The sequence below is a fragment of the Myripristis murdjan genome, chromosome 17, assembly GCF_902150065.1.
Source record: "Myripristis murdjan chromosome 17, fMyrMur1.1, whole genome shotgun sequence".
Classification (NCBI taxonomy): Eukaryota; Metazoa; Chordata; class Actinopteri; order Holocentriformes; family Holocentridae; genus Myripristis; species Myripristis murdjan.
Genome location: NC_043996.1, coordinates 23,811,318 through 23,829,165, shown reverse-complemented (window position 1 = coordinate 23,829,165; position 17,848 = coordinate 23,811,318). Strand labels below are relative to the sequence as shown.

General features: G+C 43.1%; 1 protein-coding gene across 1 annotated transcript; it reads right to left on the bottom strand.

Moving 5' to 3' along the window:
- Positions 1 to 1,670: 1,670 nt before the first annotated feature.
- LOC115374929 (1-phosphatidylinositol 4,5-bisphosphate phosphodiesterase delta-1-like) lies at positions 1,671 to 14,769 on the bottom strand. Its single transcript, XM_030074092.1, is given in 16 exon segments — positions 1,671 to 1,977; positions 2,237 to 2,382; positions 4,414 to 4,546; positions 4,697 to 4,875; positions 5,412 to 5,600; positions 6,675 to 6,832; positions 6,981 to 7,128; positions 7,268 to 7,424; positions 7,579 to 7,723; positions 8,713 to 8,914; positions 9,033 to 9,228; positions 9,231 to 9,263; positions 9,994 to 10,122; positions 10,929 to 11,158; positions 12,243 to 12,401; positions 14,472 to 14,769. Coding segments are annotated over 16 exon segments (2,331 nt in total). The 5' UTR covers positions 14,503 to 14,769; the 3' UTR covers positions 1,671 to 1,881.
- Positions 14,770 to 17,848: the final 3,079 nt, after the last annotated feature.

Below are 17,848 nucleotides of genomic sequence, written 5' to 3'. Positions count from 1 at the left end.
TCATTTTAGAAAAAGTGGACCAGCTGGATGATTGTTGCAAGTTTTAATGCCCACACTGAAAATCATTATTATATGTGAATTTAAAATATACCAATAAACAAACTATGGCAATTTCCTGTTTTACAGGTAGATATGTTTGCATTATTATTGTTATTTAGGAGTAGTTGTAGCAATCCATGACACCGAGCAGAAAATACCAGAGTGCTAAAAAACATAGTGATATGAGCATAGGAGTGGACTTGAGTCACAAATTCAATGATTTTAGACTGGACAGAACGCAGAAAGACTTCCGACTCGACTTGCACACCAGTGACTCGCGACTTCAGCTGAACTTGAGCCCTTTGACTCGGAAACACCTGACAGTCGACCTTCCCCGAAGTCAAAGATGAAAAAAGATGCTGCTGTGAGAGGTCAGGTCATCCTTGACCCCTGACAGCAAACATGACCTGAACTGACATTGGCAAATCAGCTCAGCTCGCCCACAGCTGGTCACCGGGACGCCGAAATCTGATCAAATCCATCAACAACCAGCTTTAGGTGAAGTATCTGCTAACCATGTCACCACAGACAGAGCCCACGTTAACTACAGGGAGGGAAGGCTGGACTTGTGTGTGTTGGGGATAACAGGGCAAAGCAGTGTTTCTCTCTCTCTCTGTGTGTGTGTGTGTGTGTGTGTGTGTGTGTGTGTGTGTGTGTGTGTGTGTGTGTGTGCATGGTGGTCAAGAGAGTGAGAGAATGGTAAAGTAATTTGTTAGAGGAGTAAGTCAACAAAATAAAGTGCTCACCCAAAAAGTAGGCCCTCCCGCTCTCTGGATTAAACTAAATGCAGAAGTGGCCTCTTATGGCTAATGGACCATGTGCAATACTTTGCATGTATAGGGCAGGGAGAGGTAAAATAAAATATTGAATGAAGTTTGGTAAACAGTGTCTTATGATGCCTTATGTGGTACAGACTCAAACCTCAAGGTTAAGGACTTGAGACTTCAAAAATAACAACTTGGTCCCACCTCTGGATGCAAGATGTGAACTCATTTTTTTCTCCAGGCGGAAGCTCAAATTTACAGCACGCCTGATGGGACATGAACGCAGCATAAGCTGGCCTTGTGTATTGGCTCCTCCTAACAAGCCATATTTGAGTGAAGCTGTAAAGTAAGCGTTGTCTGTTGAACTTTTCTGGAAAAAAAAAAAATAACAGAAAAGTCGAGATTTACATTTTTTTTTAATCAGACTTTTGATTTACAAAAAGATAATATCAAGTAGTGGTATACTCAGATATCACATCAAAAGTGAATCCTTAGTAATGAATACAATTATCTCACTATTGAAAACAAAGCTGAAAACATACTTCTTTTTTTAAAAATGTTGGCTTAAATGCTGGCTTGTTTATCCTGAATTCATAAAATGGTAATTTGAATAAAAAGATTTAAATAGACAGATAATACGGGACATAAGCAGCCTTTGCAATCTGAACAAGGTTTAACACTAGTGCAACTAATACAAGCCCATTAGAAAACAGTCTGTGTAATAGTCCCTGTAATCACGTATTCATATGCAGCATTATAAAGTGGAGCAAACATCTTGTGTGTGTGTGTGTGTGTGTACCCACTTGCCCAAAAAAAAAAAAAAAAAACCCTGCAGATGGAGATTTTTTTGTTTTAAAACGACCCCTGCTGTCCGCTGAGGATGTGATCCACCTCTTAGTCGTTCCAACGACTACAATTAAGCCAATAAGTTAATTACAAACTAAAACTAAAAAAGTGTTACACGTTTTTTTTTTTAAAAAAAAGAACATAAAAGCCATTTAAAACAACTGCAGTGTGGCCGTGTGTCAGAGGTTGTTGTGTTCTCGTCCTGTGGAGGGATGTGCCCGGCGGCGACGTCCTACTCAGCGTCCAGGACGATGATGTGTATGAAGAGTCCGGCGGCGGGGAGAGGGTCTCCGTTCTTATTGAGCAGAGGCACGTGTCTGTATCCTGTGTGCAGGCAGAGACGGTTACAGTGAGTGATCAGCAGACAGCAGAGGACACGAAGACGTCTTTGTGCAGCCTCTGAATCAGGTTTCTGCACTGAACATCACACTGGAAAAGAGAAACCTCCTGTCTCTTTCCTTAAAAATCAGATAAGAAAATGACTTCATAATGTCATCTTTGGGACAGTTATAGCCAGGGGGAAAAGCTAACACCGTGTCTTTGATAGAATATGTGCACTGTTCAAGGCCGAATGCACAACTCACCATTTGTAGGCTGTTGAAGGGAAGCGTGTACTGAGCGATGAACTCATTGTCAGAGGTGGAGTCGTAGTCTTCGATGACGAAGCGCACCAGCGCCAGCTCCGGCACGTACACCTCAAACTGGAAGCTTTGGTTCCAGGACGGGTTAAAACCTAGAAACAGGGAACAAATACTGAACCGTCAACCTGCTTTATGCACGTCTGCTGTTTGCAATTTCCTACGTTTCCCAGAATTACTTTTGACAACCTCCAGAAAAACATGCCTTTAGATTTTTTACATCACTGATTTCAGATGAGAATATCCCCAGTCATTTATTTATTTAGCCTTTATTTAGCCAGGAACATCCCACTGAGATGCACAATCTCTTTCTTCCAAGGAGTCCTGGTCAAGATGGCAGCACAATCAGTAAACAGGTTAACAGTGAAAGCAGGGAGGCAGGGAATTCAAGGGAATTATGTAAAACAGCAACACGTTCCCTTCACAGCAGTTTGTAAGATCTATAAAATATTCACAGAGGAGAGTACATCTAAGGCTATGATATTTTGCAGCTCGCTCCATGCCCAAGGTGCAGAAAAATAGAAGGCAGCTTTAGCGAGGTGTGAGTTCACCCTGGAGACATTTAAAAGAATCTGATTGGTAGATCTGGTCTGTATGAAAGGATTAAAGCCTCGAGATACAAGCAGTTTGTTTCATATCAGCATTGACGTGTTTAGAAACTCACTTTTAACCTGTTTCTACTGGTGTGCGGTTTGCCATCGACTCCCGGGTCACGTGTTTTAATGCAAGCGGACGATATTGTTCTTTTGATCGTTCTCAAAAGAATTATTTTTATCTTTCGTTATTCATGGCTATGCTATGTGGGCTATGCACAATCACGATCTAAAGATTACAAGTCCCTGCACAACCCTCGGCGCTCCAGACTCCCGTTTTCCAACTCCGCTCGCATAACTGAGCTGGTCGTTCATCCATCTTTTGTGTAACTTCACGGTGCACGAAGGGCTGTTTTCTTTCCTGAAAATGGACTACAAAAAGGACTCCAACTGTTAAATGTTTGAAACTGTTGAAACATTCGATGAGCTCAGATTTATCCTCACATCACGCAGGCTAATCCAGGAGCGACTGAAACATAACCGATCTCCAGTTATGGTAGATTAAGTCTTATATTCCCGTTTGGATCTTACTTGGGAAACTGTTCTGCCTCAGACTTTACTTGCAGGCGGACGATTAATGATCACTTTTTCCAGTGAATTCTCTCAAAACACAACAGGCCCTGTGGCTGCACTGCATTCTGCTCTACTGAGGCTGGAGGATGGATGGAAAAATTACACACTTTTACGATAATTCTGCTATCAGGCTCTATTGCAGCAGCAGTGGAAATGCCACATTAACTCATCAAAGCATGGACAATTGTCCATAGGATTAAGAAAAAAAAATGTCATCAGATAAATGGATACAGGTTCAATGCAATGTATATACCGTGTAAGGCTGGGACAATAAATAGATAATGCAATATATCGCAGTACATCCTCTTGTGATACATTATCGATAGACTTGTGCCAAGTATCGATATTTGAGTTTTCAACTTCATTTGCGCAGATGCACATTTGAGTTCCTCCTTTCGGTCTTTTAACCGGAACTGTTCTGTCATGTGCATGTTCATGATTCTTGTTTGTGATTCTGGCTTATTAGAAAATTATTTTGCCTTTTCCAGGGTATTTTTTTTCTTCTTCAGTTACAGATATCGTGATGTTTCTGACAGTATACTGCATATCTCAGAATCGTCTATATTGTGATTCTATTGATATTGTGCGTAAAATATTCTGATGGTATTGTATCACCTGTTACCCAGTGACTCCCACCTCTAATACTTTTAACCAAATATCTATTTTTCACCAGAATAAAATTTTTCCTCTGTGGATTTTCCTTTGTGGTCGTCTTAAAAAGCAGCACTGTGGGATTTTCCTAAAAAACAACGTATAGATTCATACAAAAATAATCCCTCTCTTTTTTTCCTTGGATGGCTATGTGACATTTTTGGCAGGCATTTCATTCCATCAACATCCTAGGAGGCAAAAACTCACTGCTGGCGGTTCGCTTAGCTGTTGTTTTCACAAACCGCAATGACCAATCCTGCTCATTCTGCCGTTAAATACATGGAGGACAAGTCAAAGACAAACAGGTACCGTTGTTTTCAATGGGCTCCGTCTCTTTCACAGCAACATCAGCTGGCACTCCAAAGAGCTCCACTTTAACCAGCGGGTCCACGATGGAGGATTTCTTCTTGTTGACCTTTGGGAGCTGCTGGGCTGAGATAATCTGGTGATAGACGGGTACAAAACGTCAGATGAGAAAGCGTCTTGAGGGCGTGAGCTCCCTCACCTCACTGAATAGCAAGACTCTGACCAGGACACCACAGTGCACGCTCGCGGACGTTTGTAAAGCGTGTCTGCGAGGTGAAAGCCTCACCATGACGTGGAGCAGCTTGTGCTGCAGCCAGGGGCCTCGAGTCAGGGTGATGGGGTCGAACTCCGTGGCGCCGTCCCGGAGGAACGACGGTTTCAGGATGTAGCCGCTCTTCCCGTTACACACGAACCTGCCCTGGTTCACATCCATCTCCGCGCAGGGCGTCTGGAAGTTTAAAGCCACTGGGGAGAGACAGACAAGATGGTGCAGGGTCAAGTGATGAATAAAATGCACACGTGTGATGTAATATGATCAGAGGTGGAAGTAACACATTACATTCACTCATGTTACTGCACTTGAGAAGCTTTTGATATTTTTTAGGCAAGTAATTTTAAGTACATTTTTTGCTTGAGTACTGCACTTCACTACATTTTAAATCAGATCCATTACAGAGAACAAATTATCAATGACAGACTGTGGAACCTTTCACAATAAAAGATCAGTCAGCAAAGACGAGAAGAGGAATCTGCTCTTTTGTTGGTTCCCAATTTACAATTTAAAATGGTGCACTATGAAAAACTGCATTACTTAAATGGTAATTACTTTCTTAATGCCCCTTTAAAAGAATGCAGTCTGAAGCATCTTCTCTCCTCCTTTTATACTGCATAGAAAAGATCACATCTAACAAAGTTACTGTTTTGAAAAGGAACTCAGTAACTTTTACTCCAAGATTTTAAATGAGCTACTTTTTACTTGAGTAAATTTTTTACAGCAGAACTTGACTGTGAGTCTACACTGTAAAAGTGAGTTTGTCGTTCCCCCTTTTTCATTAGTCGTGTTTGATTCGGTACCGATTGGCAGCCGGCGTTCCACAGCGGCACGGGGTTGTAGTTGGAGGAGTCGGTCCTCAGGCCTGCAGGGTAGATGCGGCTCAGCTTGTCCATGTTATGATGGATGTAGCCATTAGCTGAGGAGAAGAGATGGTGAGAAAAGGAGAGCGTTATCAGCTGTGCAAGGGGAAATTTACTTACTTGCGAATTTCCTTCGGGATGAATAAAGTATCTATCTATCTATCACAGACTGGAGGGTGGCTCATTTGGCGTTTTCCACATACCACAACATATAAACTTCATTGTAATCGTTGGGTGATCGGCCACAAAACTTGCAACGACAATATGTGGACAACAGTTTAATTATTTGTTATCAGCTTCACTTTCTGAAGTTTATCTCAAGACTCTGTTTTAAGGCAATTGGGATATGAGTAAAACGGGTAAACTGAGGTAATGAGGAACATGAGAGACCTCGATGGAAGATGCAAGTGGGCACAAACAAAGGGGCTGAATCGACAAAAACCTCAAAGGAAATAAACAATTTTATTACCTTTTCTCTGATTTTGCTTGCTCAGTACAAACTTACAAATAACTGGGACTCGCTAAAGCAAAGATTTCTTTCAGATAGCGTTCCACTTCTCTTACAATTGTTGCCGTTTAAAGGTAAGCCTGGACACTTTGGATAATTAAACAAGTATTTCAAAGTGGTAGTAGTAGTTTTATATACTGTATCTTACATTTGATGTTTAAATCACTGTTTAATTCATGCTGACACAATATTTATTTGATATATGTCTCTGTCTTGTGAAAATTAGGACTCTAGCCAAGAGGCAGTGACCAGTGTGTGTATATTCTTTAAGTTACTTAATCAGGTAAATCATAAATATAGCCACCCTATGTACTTGTCCCAGTTTGTTTTCTAGATGGGAGTACTACAGATTGCAACCGGAGAGGAAAATCCTCTTTTATGCTTATTTACATCACAATTTCTTTCTTTCTTTCTTTCTTTTTCCATCACAGTTTCTCAGAAAGCAGAGTTTAAGGATTTCATAAGCAAGAATTTCATAAGCGATGAGACACTTTTGGTTAATTGCACCTAAAAGCCTTCTCAAGAAACTTCCTAAAATTTTCTCTTAGTCATAAGTTAGTCTCTCTTAGGTCATTTTCTCTTAGTGACACTTTTGTGACCCTGGCCCGAGGTTCCTCCTCACCAGACTCCTCGGCCAGCTTCACCGCCTTGCCCTCCTTGAAGGAAGACATCTCGTAGAAGCTCAGGTTTTGTTTGGCGTCCTCAAAGCCGTGGAAGTGGACGCTCTTGCAGTAGATCACCATGTCCGACAGCTCTTTCGCAATTTGAGCTTCTTCGTTTCTGCACAGAGAATGTGGAGGTAAACAAGTTACATAAATTGCCTGCTGATGCTAAAAAAAAATGTTGCAGGAATACTTCAACGTTTGGGCATGATATCCTTTCTCTGACATAAAGGCTGAGAAAAGATGTTTCCTTGACATCACCCCACCTTTCTCTTCTGTTCTCTTGTTCCTCCTCCTCGTCATTTGAGTCTTCCTCCTCCGTCACATCGGTGTCATCTTCAGCTGCAGCCTCAGGAGCAAAAGTGGCTTCCAGTTTGTTCAGCCTCTTCCCTTTAACTACAACTTCCCCTTCAGCTCCTGGCAGAACACGAGCACAGGCACAGAGCAGAGTCCTTTCAGTGATCGGTATCACCGTAACCACCTTGTATAAAAGGAGTTTTCTGGAAGAACGCGATTCTACTCTAACAGTCATGTGATGTGATCATGCAGACACCCACCTCAGGAGATGGGAAGCCTGTGGGCATGCAGTCGCCCAGGGGTGCGGTGACGAGGTCACTGCCCAGGATGGAGCTCATGTGGTGCGCCATGACCTTCTGCTGCTCCACGCTGCAGTGGTTCTCCAGGGAGATGATCACTGGGTAGTCTGATGTCTGAGAACGGCCGAAAACAAGATTTCATTAAAGAGTCACATTAATTCATTTTCTCTACCCACTCTCCCACCTCCACACAGGAAGACCCCCGACTGGAACTCCGCCCCGGGCCATCCTGTGGCCCTCTATCACTTAATATGATCCAATAACGCACCTTAAAAGCGTAATCCTTGATGGCTTTGATGGCATCTTTGAAAAGGATCTTTGAGGTGAGTGTGTGGCCGTGGTAGATCACTGGCTCGCCATCCGACCCGTCCCAGCAGTCCAGCTCCACACAGCGGCAGCCCTTCACCAGAGCTCTGGGGTAGAAGTCCAACGGGCATTACTGACTGACTGACTGACTGACTGACTGGCTGTTCTGCATAAAGGACCTGACGTGGCTGTTATTATTTGGACCACAAGTGTTGATAAAGATGTAGCATCCAATCGGTTAATTCCATTATAAACTAAGTTGCTGGGAATTTGGCTCAGGATTGACAGAAAACAGTATATCAGATATGCATATACCCTATGCAATAACCATATATCTAATGAAAATCAGTCAACAAGTATAATTAGTTTAAGTATGATAAGTAAAATTTGAAAATACAGTGCCTGCGCACAAAGGTTGCAGAGCCCAGAACCACTGAGCTCAAGACTAAAGTTAAATGCTGCAATAAAAACAAAACAAAACAGGAAAACCACACACTTCTCTCTTTTAATTTTATATGTTCTTTTTTTCAAGTTCAAAGTTGACCAGTTTTTTCCCTTGAGAACAGCACCAAACTTCCTAATAACAGCGGATAAACAGAAACATGCAACAAGTTTTTTTTTTTTTTTCGGCAACCAGAGAATATTATCATGGCAGAAGCATTATTTGATCAAAAGAAAAATGACCTAACAGTTTACAATTAAAAAAGAGAGAAGTGTGCAGTAAGGTTTGTGTTTTCTATGCTTTTGAGCCAATAACCTGCAGCTTTTTGGTTATGTGTTTTTCAATTTGACCAAGTTTTTTCCCTTCTTCTCCCTTCCTATCTCACCAACAGTTTTGATTTTAAAAGGTGAGACGTGTTCCCACTGTTTTCCCATGCATTTGAGCCAATAAACTGCAGCCTTTTGGGAGTGCAATCTTATTTTTCAAGTCTATCAAGTGCTGCAAGGAAACCAAGACGTCCATGTATGGAGAACCATAAGTGTTTTTTCCACAGGGTGCGGCGCTCGTGTTTTAATCACATTACAGTTACAGCACCATAAATGACTGAAGGCCTCTGAGCCCATCCGTAAAGGTTCCCAGGGTAGGAGCCCTTACCTGACGTAAGCCTCCGTGCTGCTGGGCCCTTTGAGCTGATCCTCCAGGAGGTAGGTGTTGTGCGAGGAGGAGATGAAGTAGTGGTTGAGGGGCTGGCTCATGTCCTGGTACACCTCCTTGTGCTCCGGCTTCAGGACCAAACTCTCCGGATGGTGCAGGTACATCAGGAAGCCATCTTTGGAAAGCAGCTTCTTCTCCTTGGCTGAAAACACAGGCAGAAGGCGGATGATTTTGAAACGATGACGACAGACGACCGCAAGAGCTCAAAACCAAACGCATTCGCAGTAAACGCCCAGATAATTTTGAAACGAGCTCTGCACCTTTTTCATCCACCTCGTACTTTTCAATGAGTTTGTGTGCGTCTGCCAGCGTGGCTCTCTCCCTCTGCTCGGTCATCAGGAACTCCACCAGGTTGTCGGCGCTCATGTAGCCAGCAGTTTTGGCGTACTCCCCGTAGATCACGTCAACCTCCTCCCGATGGTCAGCAGGGTCGTAGAAATGTTCAATCTCCGCCCCAAGACAGCAGACCCAGACTTGGATTTGTCACATTTCTGTGGGATGGAAACACACAGCAGAATAAGAACCGACACCAGAGGTACCAAGAGCAAATGTAAAATGAAATTTAGTCCCCAGATGTGTATTAAACGATGAACTTCATACTGTCATCATAGACTATGTTTACTTATGGTTTGTACATTTTTGGTATTGAGGTGGTGGTGGTGTGGGTAACATAAATGCTTTTTGATTTCATTTTTGAATGGTGATATGGTGAGGATCTATCACACATACATCAACTAATTAGCCTTTATTTATCAAGGGTAATTTTGGTTTGGCTCTTTTAAGCAACGCCCTGCCGCACATACACACACCTGGGAGCTGCCCAGTACAAACACACCTTCACTGCTGGCCGCTGGAGCAGCCGGGGGCTAAGTGACACAGGAGCCGTGGGAATTTAGGGAGGAGGAGAATATTGTTAATTTACTCCCACTGCCCAGATTTTCCTGCCAGTGCAGGAATCAAACCCGCAACCTCTCACTCACAAACAAGCTCCTTTGACCTTTAGGCCACAGCTCACATTTATCCATTTAAGGTTTTGTTATTTCTTAGGAATAACAGTAACAGTACTTTGCTGTTTGTATCAGTAAATTGCAATAAATCAATTACACTGAAGCAATGGCTGACGTCATTTCAAAGTTCCTCCGGTTGTCTATGAGTGATTTTCACAATTAGGAAGCACCGCCCCGTCTTATTTAACTATTGATAACGCTGTGACGGCATCACCTGGAAGAGGATTTCTGCATATTCGTCATCCAGGTCAATGTTGATCATACGCAGGAAGTCCTTCAGCTCCTTCTGACTCAGCTTGTCGTCGCTGTTCTTATCTGCTTTCCTCAGGCAGTTGAAGATCCACTGAAGAGTTATAATGTAAGGAAGCGGCAAACTGACAATGAGAATTATCATCCAGTCTTCTTTGTGTGCTATTTAAAAAGTTTGTCAGTCATCATTAATTGGTTTTAGCAGAGGTTGAGGAGGGATGCCTAAACATTGTTGTGCTGCATTCAAGACAAATGGGAAGTTTTCTATGTCTGAATAGGGAAAAAATCCATTTGAATGGCACTCCAGCTCGTGATTCATTGCTGGAAACTGAGGACAGTGCTCTGACTTCCCCAACATATAGTTCTGTGTTGTCAAATAAATATAAATAAAAATGGCAGCACTCACAGTAAATAAGAAGAAAATATATCAGCACCTTTTAAACGTCTACTTAAAAGTCTCTGTTTGTGCAAGGTATACTTTAAGATTAATTAACAGAGTTGGTCACTGGCAAAATTGGAAGTTGCTGTTAATGTTAAAACTGTACAATAGCCCTTTCACCCTGGCATCCTGTTTTTAGCAAACAATGTTGTTTTTTGTTTGCTCATATCATTCCCACCTAAACACTTGAACACTCTTGAGGTGGGAAGTAGGAAATTCTAACTGGGAATTTGGTTTCCCAGTTGTCTTGAACGCAGCAATCCCATGTAGCAGTGGCTCCCAAGTTATTCCTTGTCAATCACCTCAAAGCAGACACACTTTACACCACAGACACCCATTGGTTCAAGGCTTAACCAGCTGTTCTGCAGCAGGAGACGGGGAAGCCTCCTCTCAGAGCTGCCTTCTTGAATCATTGTCAAACAGTTTATTATGTATTATCTCCGTTATCATGTCAAGGATACTGCTCTGCCTTCTCTTGGCTGGCTGAGGTTGTTCATGTTGGATATTAACTTGTGCAGGCTGGTGACCCACTGCTTGGCCTCCTCCTCTGAGCTGGCGATGAGGTCCAGGTTCTTCTTGCGGCCCTTGAAGATGATGGAGAAGCAGCGGTTCTCCACCTGCTCCTCTGTGTACTTCCTCAAGCCCTCCGACTGACGGCCCTGTCGCACCGCGGAGATGTCGTCCAACGAGACTGCGGATACCACAAGGAACGTGAACGGACAGATTCGCTCTATCTGGCTGAATAAAAATCTGCTGTAAGGAAAATCTGCCCCACCCCCACAAGAAGCAATGAACTGAAACTGAAAGGAGTAAATCCCAAAGGGTCTCCTAAACAGCGCAAAGCAGCACTTTCCCACAGGAAATATTACGTCCTTTTTGCATTTCTGGTCCTTTTGGTATCATTTGCTACAAAAGCATCACAGGACTGTCCAGGTTGGTAACACGAACATGCTGTGTGGCATTTAATGACATCACATTGCATGATTTCTGGCTTTTGAGGTTGTGCCAATTGGAATCACTTGCGGTGTAAAGTTGCCTAATTACTCGTGCAAGTTATCAGACGGTATTGGCTCTCTTTACTTGCTTTACTTATTTACTCAAGATCATGATCACATGGTCTGGAGCTCAAACAGAACATACAATAGTGGCAAAATGATGACACGAGGATCTCAGAGAGAGAGCAAGAAACAGCACACCACAATAATCAGGCTCTCACTGGACTCACACACACTTTGTGGTGTGCAAAGGATCTAATCCAAGCTGAGGTCATACCCAGGAGCATCTCAAACCACCCATGCTCACATAAAAAAAATTCTTAACTGTTAAAATAAGTTTGGTAATCTCAAAGGCAGATGAAAGGCCAAATTTACTTGCGATCTTTACTGAATCCATGTTTATCAAATGCAATTATTTTACTTCTCTATAGCCGCACCCACAATAAAGATCACTGCTGAGGTCCAAGGTCTATAAATCAAGAAGAAACATATCACTGTGATGAGTCCTGCCCTACTATCACACATGCAATAATGCACACTCGACCTGACCTGAAAATGAATATTAAAGAAAATCTTCAGCACCGACAGCACAGATGTCTTGGACACTGATTTATAATTATGCAAGCAAGTGGTTGCCATGATATCACCACTGTTTTCACACTTTTCACACACAAGAGATAGTGATGTGAGACCTTCATCCACCGCAAGCACCAGAAAGAGAGAGGGGAGTCGGTGGAGGTTCTCACACACATGTAGATGGCATGCGGGGTTGGCACTCACAGGTCTGCTTGGACTTGAAGGTTTTTTTCGATTCGTGCCAGATGGTCTTGCAGTCTGGCTCCAGCTTGAGGTAGCGGGTCTTCTTCCAGGACGAGGAGCGGACCTTGAGGAGGTCACCCCCCTCCAGGAGAAACTGGAGGTCCGCATCTCCCTCGAGACCTGAGAACAGGGAGCAGAGAGCAAAGCACATCCTGTTACAGCGACTTGACCCTCTTTTTACTGCACTGGTGTATAAAATATTACTCACATGTTCTGATTACTGAGTTACAGCCCCTTTGCACAATCCCACCCAGATGTCTCAAAGCTTAAAAACACTTGTTCAACTCTTCTCATTCTCCTAACTTAAATCTCCTGCTTTATGATAAATAAAAAAATAAAGGAAATCAAGAGGGGATCACAGCTTTCCTTTGGATTCACTTCATGTGTGTGCTTAATAGGCAAAGTATCCTCTAATATTCACTTACACAACTTTCCGTCACTCCAAGGCTGACATAAAACTAAAGTTTCATACTTTTAAACATGAAACAAGCGGACAGCTTCCCTGTGACAAAAAAAAGCTGAGCAGTTCTTCCATGGCTTCAACCTTTGGCCAACACATCCACTAGGAACCTCCTCTAAAATACCCAATAAAAAGTGCAGCGTACCCAGGAGCTTCACGTTTCTCCGCAGCAGCTTCTTGCTTCTCGTAATGTGGAGTAATTCCTCCGATTTGCTGCGTTTTGGTTCTTCCTTCAGACATTGCATGGTGTACTCAGGTGCCAAAAACACCCACTAGACTAATCCCTGAGCGTGTGGACCGTGCTGTGTCTAGCAGGGTGTGTGTGCCTGCCTACTCAAAGTCCACCTCTCATTTCCTTGCACACACTCCTCCTCGGCGGCAAACCGCAGCCTTTTGCAATGTGTGCAAGAGACTTCTACAGGGCGCTTGGGTTTGGACAGGGTGGATTTATCTGGGTTAAATAATGCCATTATTATTATTTTATTATAAATTGAGCCTCTAGGGGAAGCGAGTTGACCTAACAATATGAGCAGCCTTTTGTTGAGTTTACGAAACAGCCTGTATCAATACACCTTGTGTAATAAACATATCGTCATACAACAACTACAAACTAATTAATGTTAGGAATTTAACAGGGTCTGCAATAAACGCGACTCCAAAAATAAATCAAATTAACCAATTAAATATTAAAATGTGCATATTAAAACATGCTGATAACGGGCTACGTTTCAAAAATAAATGCGTAATTAATTTATTAGTTCATTCGTGCGCTATAAAAGTGATCAGCGTCATGAGATAGTGAGATAGCGGGAAGGTTCCCCCCGGGGGCTCCACCTAGTGGTGACATCACGGTACCGCCTGTTTTTACAGGGACTCACCGTCGCTGTGGTCGATTGGTCGCCAACCCAAATAAATCAATTGGCAGCGGCCCGGACAGGTTCAGGTGCTGTGACTCACTGAATCAATCTGACCACACCGACTCACCAGCTCAGAGAGCCCGGCGCTGATAGGCAAATTAACACTGTAAATACTGGATGACTTCACCTTACCCTCCACAGCCCTCCACCTATTTGTGTCTTGAGTTTGCATGAAGTTGGAAACCAAATCCAACAGGCCAGGGGGTATTTCTGTACATTTCTAATTGAAACTGTATATTTCTGTGTTGTTATCTAACTTTGCGGCTGAAGGCTTGAGGCAGTAAGACTTATCCGGGACAACCAGGAAGACAGTAAAACAGGTTTGCGCCATATATCTCTCAGTACAGATAACTGTGGGTTTTCTGACCGCTGAGGGTCACCACCTGAGGCCGTGAGGACTGTTTTGATTTGGCGCAGCTTTGTCTCTGGTTGTTTGCAGGAAGGCAGAAACAAACCGAAGGAAAAAATGTGCCACACCTTTTGGCAGAGCAAAATAAAACCTGAGTACACCTATGGCTCATCTACCTCGGCCACATTATATCGGCTATCGAAAAGGAAAGTGAATATTACACTTTTTGAGGAAGGAAGTGTTTGCGTCAACCAGGCCTGAATTTGAGACACATCTCAATTTTCATTTAAGAAAAAAAAAAAAAAAAAAAAAAAAAAATCACGAAAATCACATCAAGTTGCAAAGGCGACTTTGTCTTGCAGTGCGTCGTTGAGAAGGGACTAGCAGATCAGTTCAGGTAGAATAAATAAATGACTAAAATGCAACACCATCTTATTAAAACTCCAAACATTTTAATGTCTTACCGTGTTTCTTTTCGATCCCATCCTTTTCCATCGTCTCTAGATTTATTTTCTTTTTTTTTTCTCCGCAGTGTCAGGTCAAGCTGTGCGTCTTTTCACTTTATCCACAGTTTCATCCAAGCTTGTTCCCTCTTTCCATGCGCGCAGTTTGGATTGAAGACTCGGGTTTGAGAGCGACGCAGCAACACACCCAGCATGGGCGGTGAGACAGGTGGGTTTCTTTTGGCAACCTGAGCCGTGTCAGAAGTGCTGCAGGCTCCAACACCGGTTTGACCAGACTGCCATGGTGATGTCACACCCGGGCAGGTTACACCGCCACCACTCTGCAGCACCGAGCCTACTCTGCACAGTTGATTGGCCTAATTAACATATGTGTGTAGGCCTGCCCATAATGACAGCATACCACACTTCTTACTTGTCACCTTGTGGTTTTTTGCAGTCACTGATTATTCTGGCATCATTACAATGATGAACTTGAATAAACTTGTGTGTTGCACACTGGGTGGTGCAGGCTTCAGAGTACTTTTAGGCCCTATCTGATCTTCTGATAGTCAAAAAAAATGCTCCCTTTCGGCCATCAAGTCAAATCCATGCTTTCTGCAGTCCTGTTTCCTGCTCGAAAGTCAGTCTTAAACAATATCAGGGCCTGAGGGCCAAATCCTCAATGAAAGGAAACAGTAGATGTAACTAAACAGGGAGGGGAAGCAGCTGCATGGTGCACAGTTGAGAAAGCAGCGCACACACACATCTTGAGAGACAAGTGACAATATGTGAATAGTATTACGTTTTTCTATATCCTACCTTAATCTCTTATGCAAAAGTCTGGGGCAATTCAGATTATATTGGCACTTATTCTGCATTTTAACAAATGTTAACCATTATGAAACAAATGCAAGAATTCCCTTGAGGCTAAATAGCAGAGTTGGCTCGACGCCATTCCACATAGTACACAGGCAATTTGAGCATAGGTTATGACTGAATGGGAGAGATGAAGTCTTTGCTTTCCTTTTCATGTGCAGCTTAGCCTTGGCAGGGCAATAGTATTGTAGTCACTGGTTCATTGGTACTCTTGTGGCTCTCAGCACTTCCCTTTCAGGCCTGGCTTACCCCCAGCGCATTGTCAGCATTAGGGTGAGTGAGCTTTAACGCAGCATCAGGGGGCGCTTCCGGGAAGAGCCGTCCACTTCCAAATCCATGAAGTTCAGGGAAAGAGGCAGGCAAACAAAGTGCAGTATTGGCTTTAGATTTGCAGCAGTGCTCACATGTATGCATGCATGTAAATCTGACTAACCCTCTTTGGTTGCAACATAATCACACTGATTTAAAATTTCAGTCTTATTTTGCTGGTTTAAATAATGTAAAAAATGACTAAGTTGAATGCCCTAACTGGTCAACAGTATACAGACGGGATGACAAAGTACAGGAAAGTGTCTTAGTAAAGTGTTGGGCACCACAAGCCTCCAGAACACCGTCAGAGCTCCTTGTTGGAGATCCTCCAAGTCTCTGGGACTCTGTTAGAGGGATGGAGCTCCATTGTTACAAAGGTCACAGTACACAGAGATGGCACATAGAGAGGGATGTTATAGTAGGACTGCAGCACATAAAGCCCTGATTACAAAGACAAATGCACATTTTAGAGATCAGTGGTACAAATTCACAGGCACTGGTCTACAGAGGTGGGAAAAAAGTGATGTGGTCAGAAGAGACATCCTTCACCATTTTCTGGACAAGTGAGCAAGTGTGTGAGTGGCATCCCCAAGAGAACGGGACAGGCCTGAATGCTGGACCCCTACAGAGGGGGTCCACTGGCTCTGTTATGCTGTGTGGGGCATTTTTAATTTCACTGCAGACTCCCTGCAGATAGACTCACTGCAGATAAATAGAATGTTGTTTGGAGTGATCACCTTTATGCTATGATAAAACATCTTTATTCTGAGGGAAGTGGTCTCTCCTGTGCATGAAGGCTCACTGAATGGTTTTGATGAGGATGAAAATGATGTAAATCATAACACTATGGTCCTCACATCTCAACCCAGGGACACCTACGGGAGATTTTGGACCAACGTATTAGGCAACGCTCTCCACCACCACGATCAAAACCCCAAGTGAGGGAATATCCTTTGGAAAAATGGAGCTCCATCCCTCCAGCAGAGTCCCAGAGACTTGGAGAATTGATGTCGCTGAGCGCTGCACCAAGATGCAGCAAGATTAATTTGTCACCAGCCTGTACATAGTTCATGTAAGACAAAAGCCAGCCAAGTACTTGCCAAACTGGCCAAAGCCTTGTTATTGCAGGGTGCCGAAGTTTCAACGATGAATAATTGTTCCTCAGAAGTGTAGAAACACAGGGTTAGACTGTCTGTCGCTCCTACAAACTTTGCACCATCTAACCATCAAAACTAAACAAAAAAGATGCTGCTTGTGCTTTAAATCAATACGAGACTCTCCCAGACAGAGTTATAATCCTTGCATTGGATCTTGAAGAACCGATTACTGTTGATGCAGATTTTTGCCAACTTTATTTAGCTGGGAACAAGAGATGCACATCTTTTCAGCAGCACCTGCTAGATTTTTCAACTCAGACGTTTTCACCGGGAGCTATGCTTTTCCACAGGGGCAGTCTGGGGTTCCTCACTTCCTCTACCTGTTACCTTCCCTGCATCTCACACCCTCAGGCCATCTACCTTGTTAACTATGTGTTAATAAATGCTGATTTTTTTTCCCCAGTGACAATTTATTTGACAAGTGAGTGTCACTCATAGAGCACATTTGGTTATGAGGCAACTGTTCAAAGATGTCTTGTGCTTAATTAACTTTTATGGGTGTGGACTTACACTAGCAACGTGTTGATATTTTACATTCCCAGTGTTACAATCACTGACAGCTTTGATGGGTACAGGGAAAATTAGCGGCAATTACATTTTATGCGCCTTTCTCTATATGAGCTGTGTGTGGCAGAAATCAGAATTTTAAAATGACATGCATTAGGTTTAAATTAGATTTAGAAATGGGTATTTAGAGACAAAATGTGACAGAGACAGGGCTAGTGGCATGGCTGACGTGTGTTTGTGTAAGCAATGATGAGTGAACTTACAGGAAATCCTTCTGAGGTACGTCTGAAAAGGCTCGCCTGTGACTGTGGGTTTACCTCAGGTTGTGATTTAATGCATTTATCAGTGGCTCTAAATCAGAGAATTTGGCTCAGGTAAAGTGAAGCCACTCTTGCATTCCTAAGACTGACAAAGAGGTAAATGGCGGCTGTTAAAAAAAAAAAAAAGTCTTTGGTTGTTGCCTCGCTTTTTAAGAACAAGCTGTGACAAGTCCCTCTGTTCCCTCATGCCAGTGAGCCATCCATAGCTCTATGGTTTCGAGCAAAAACC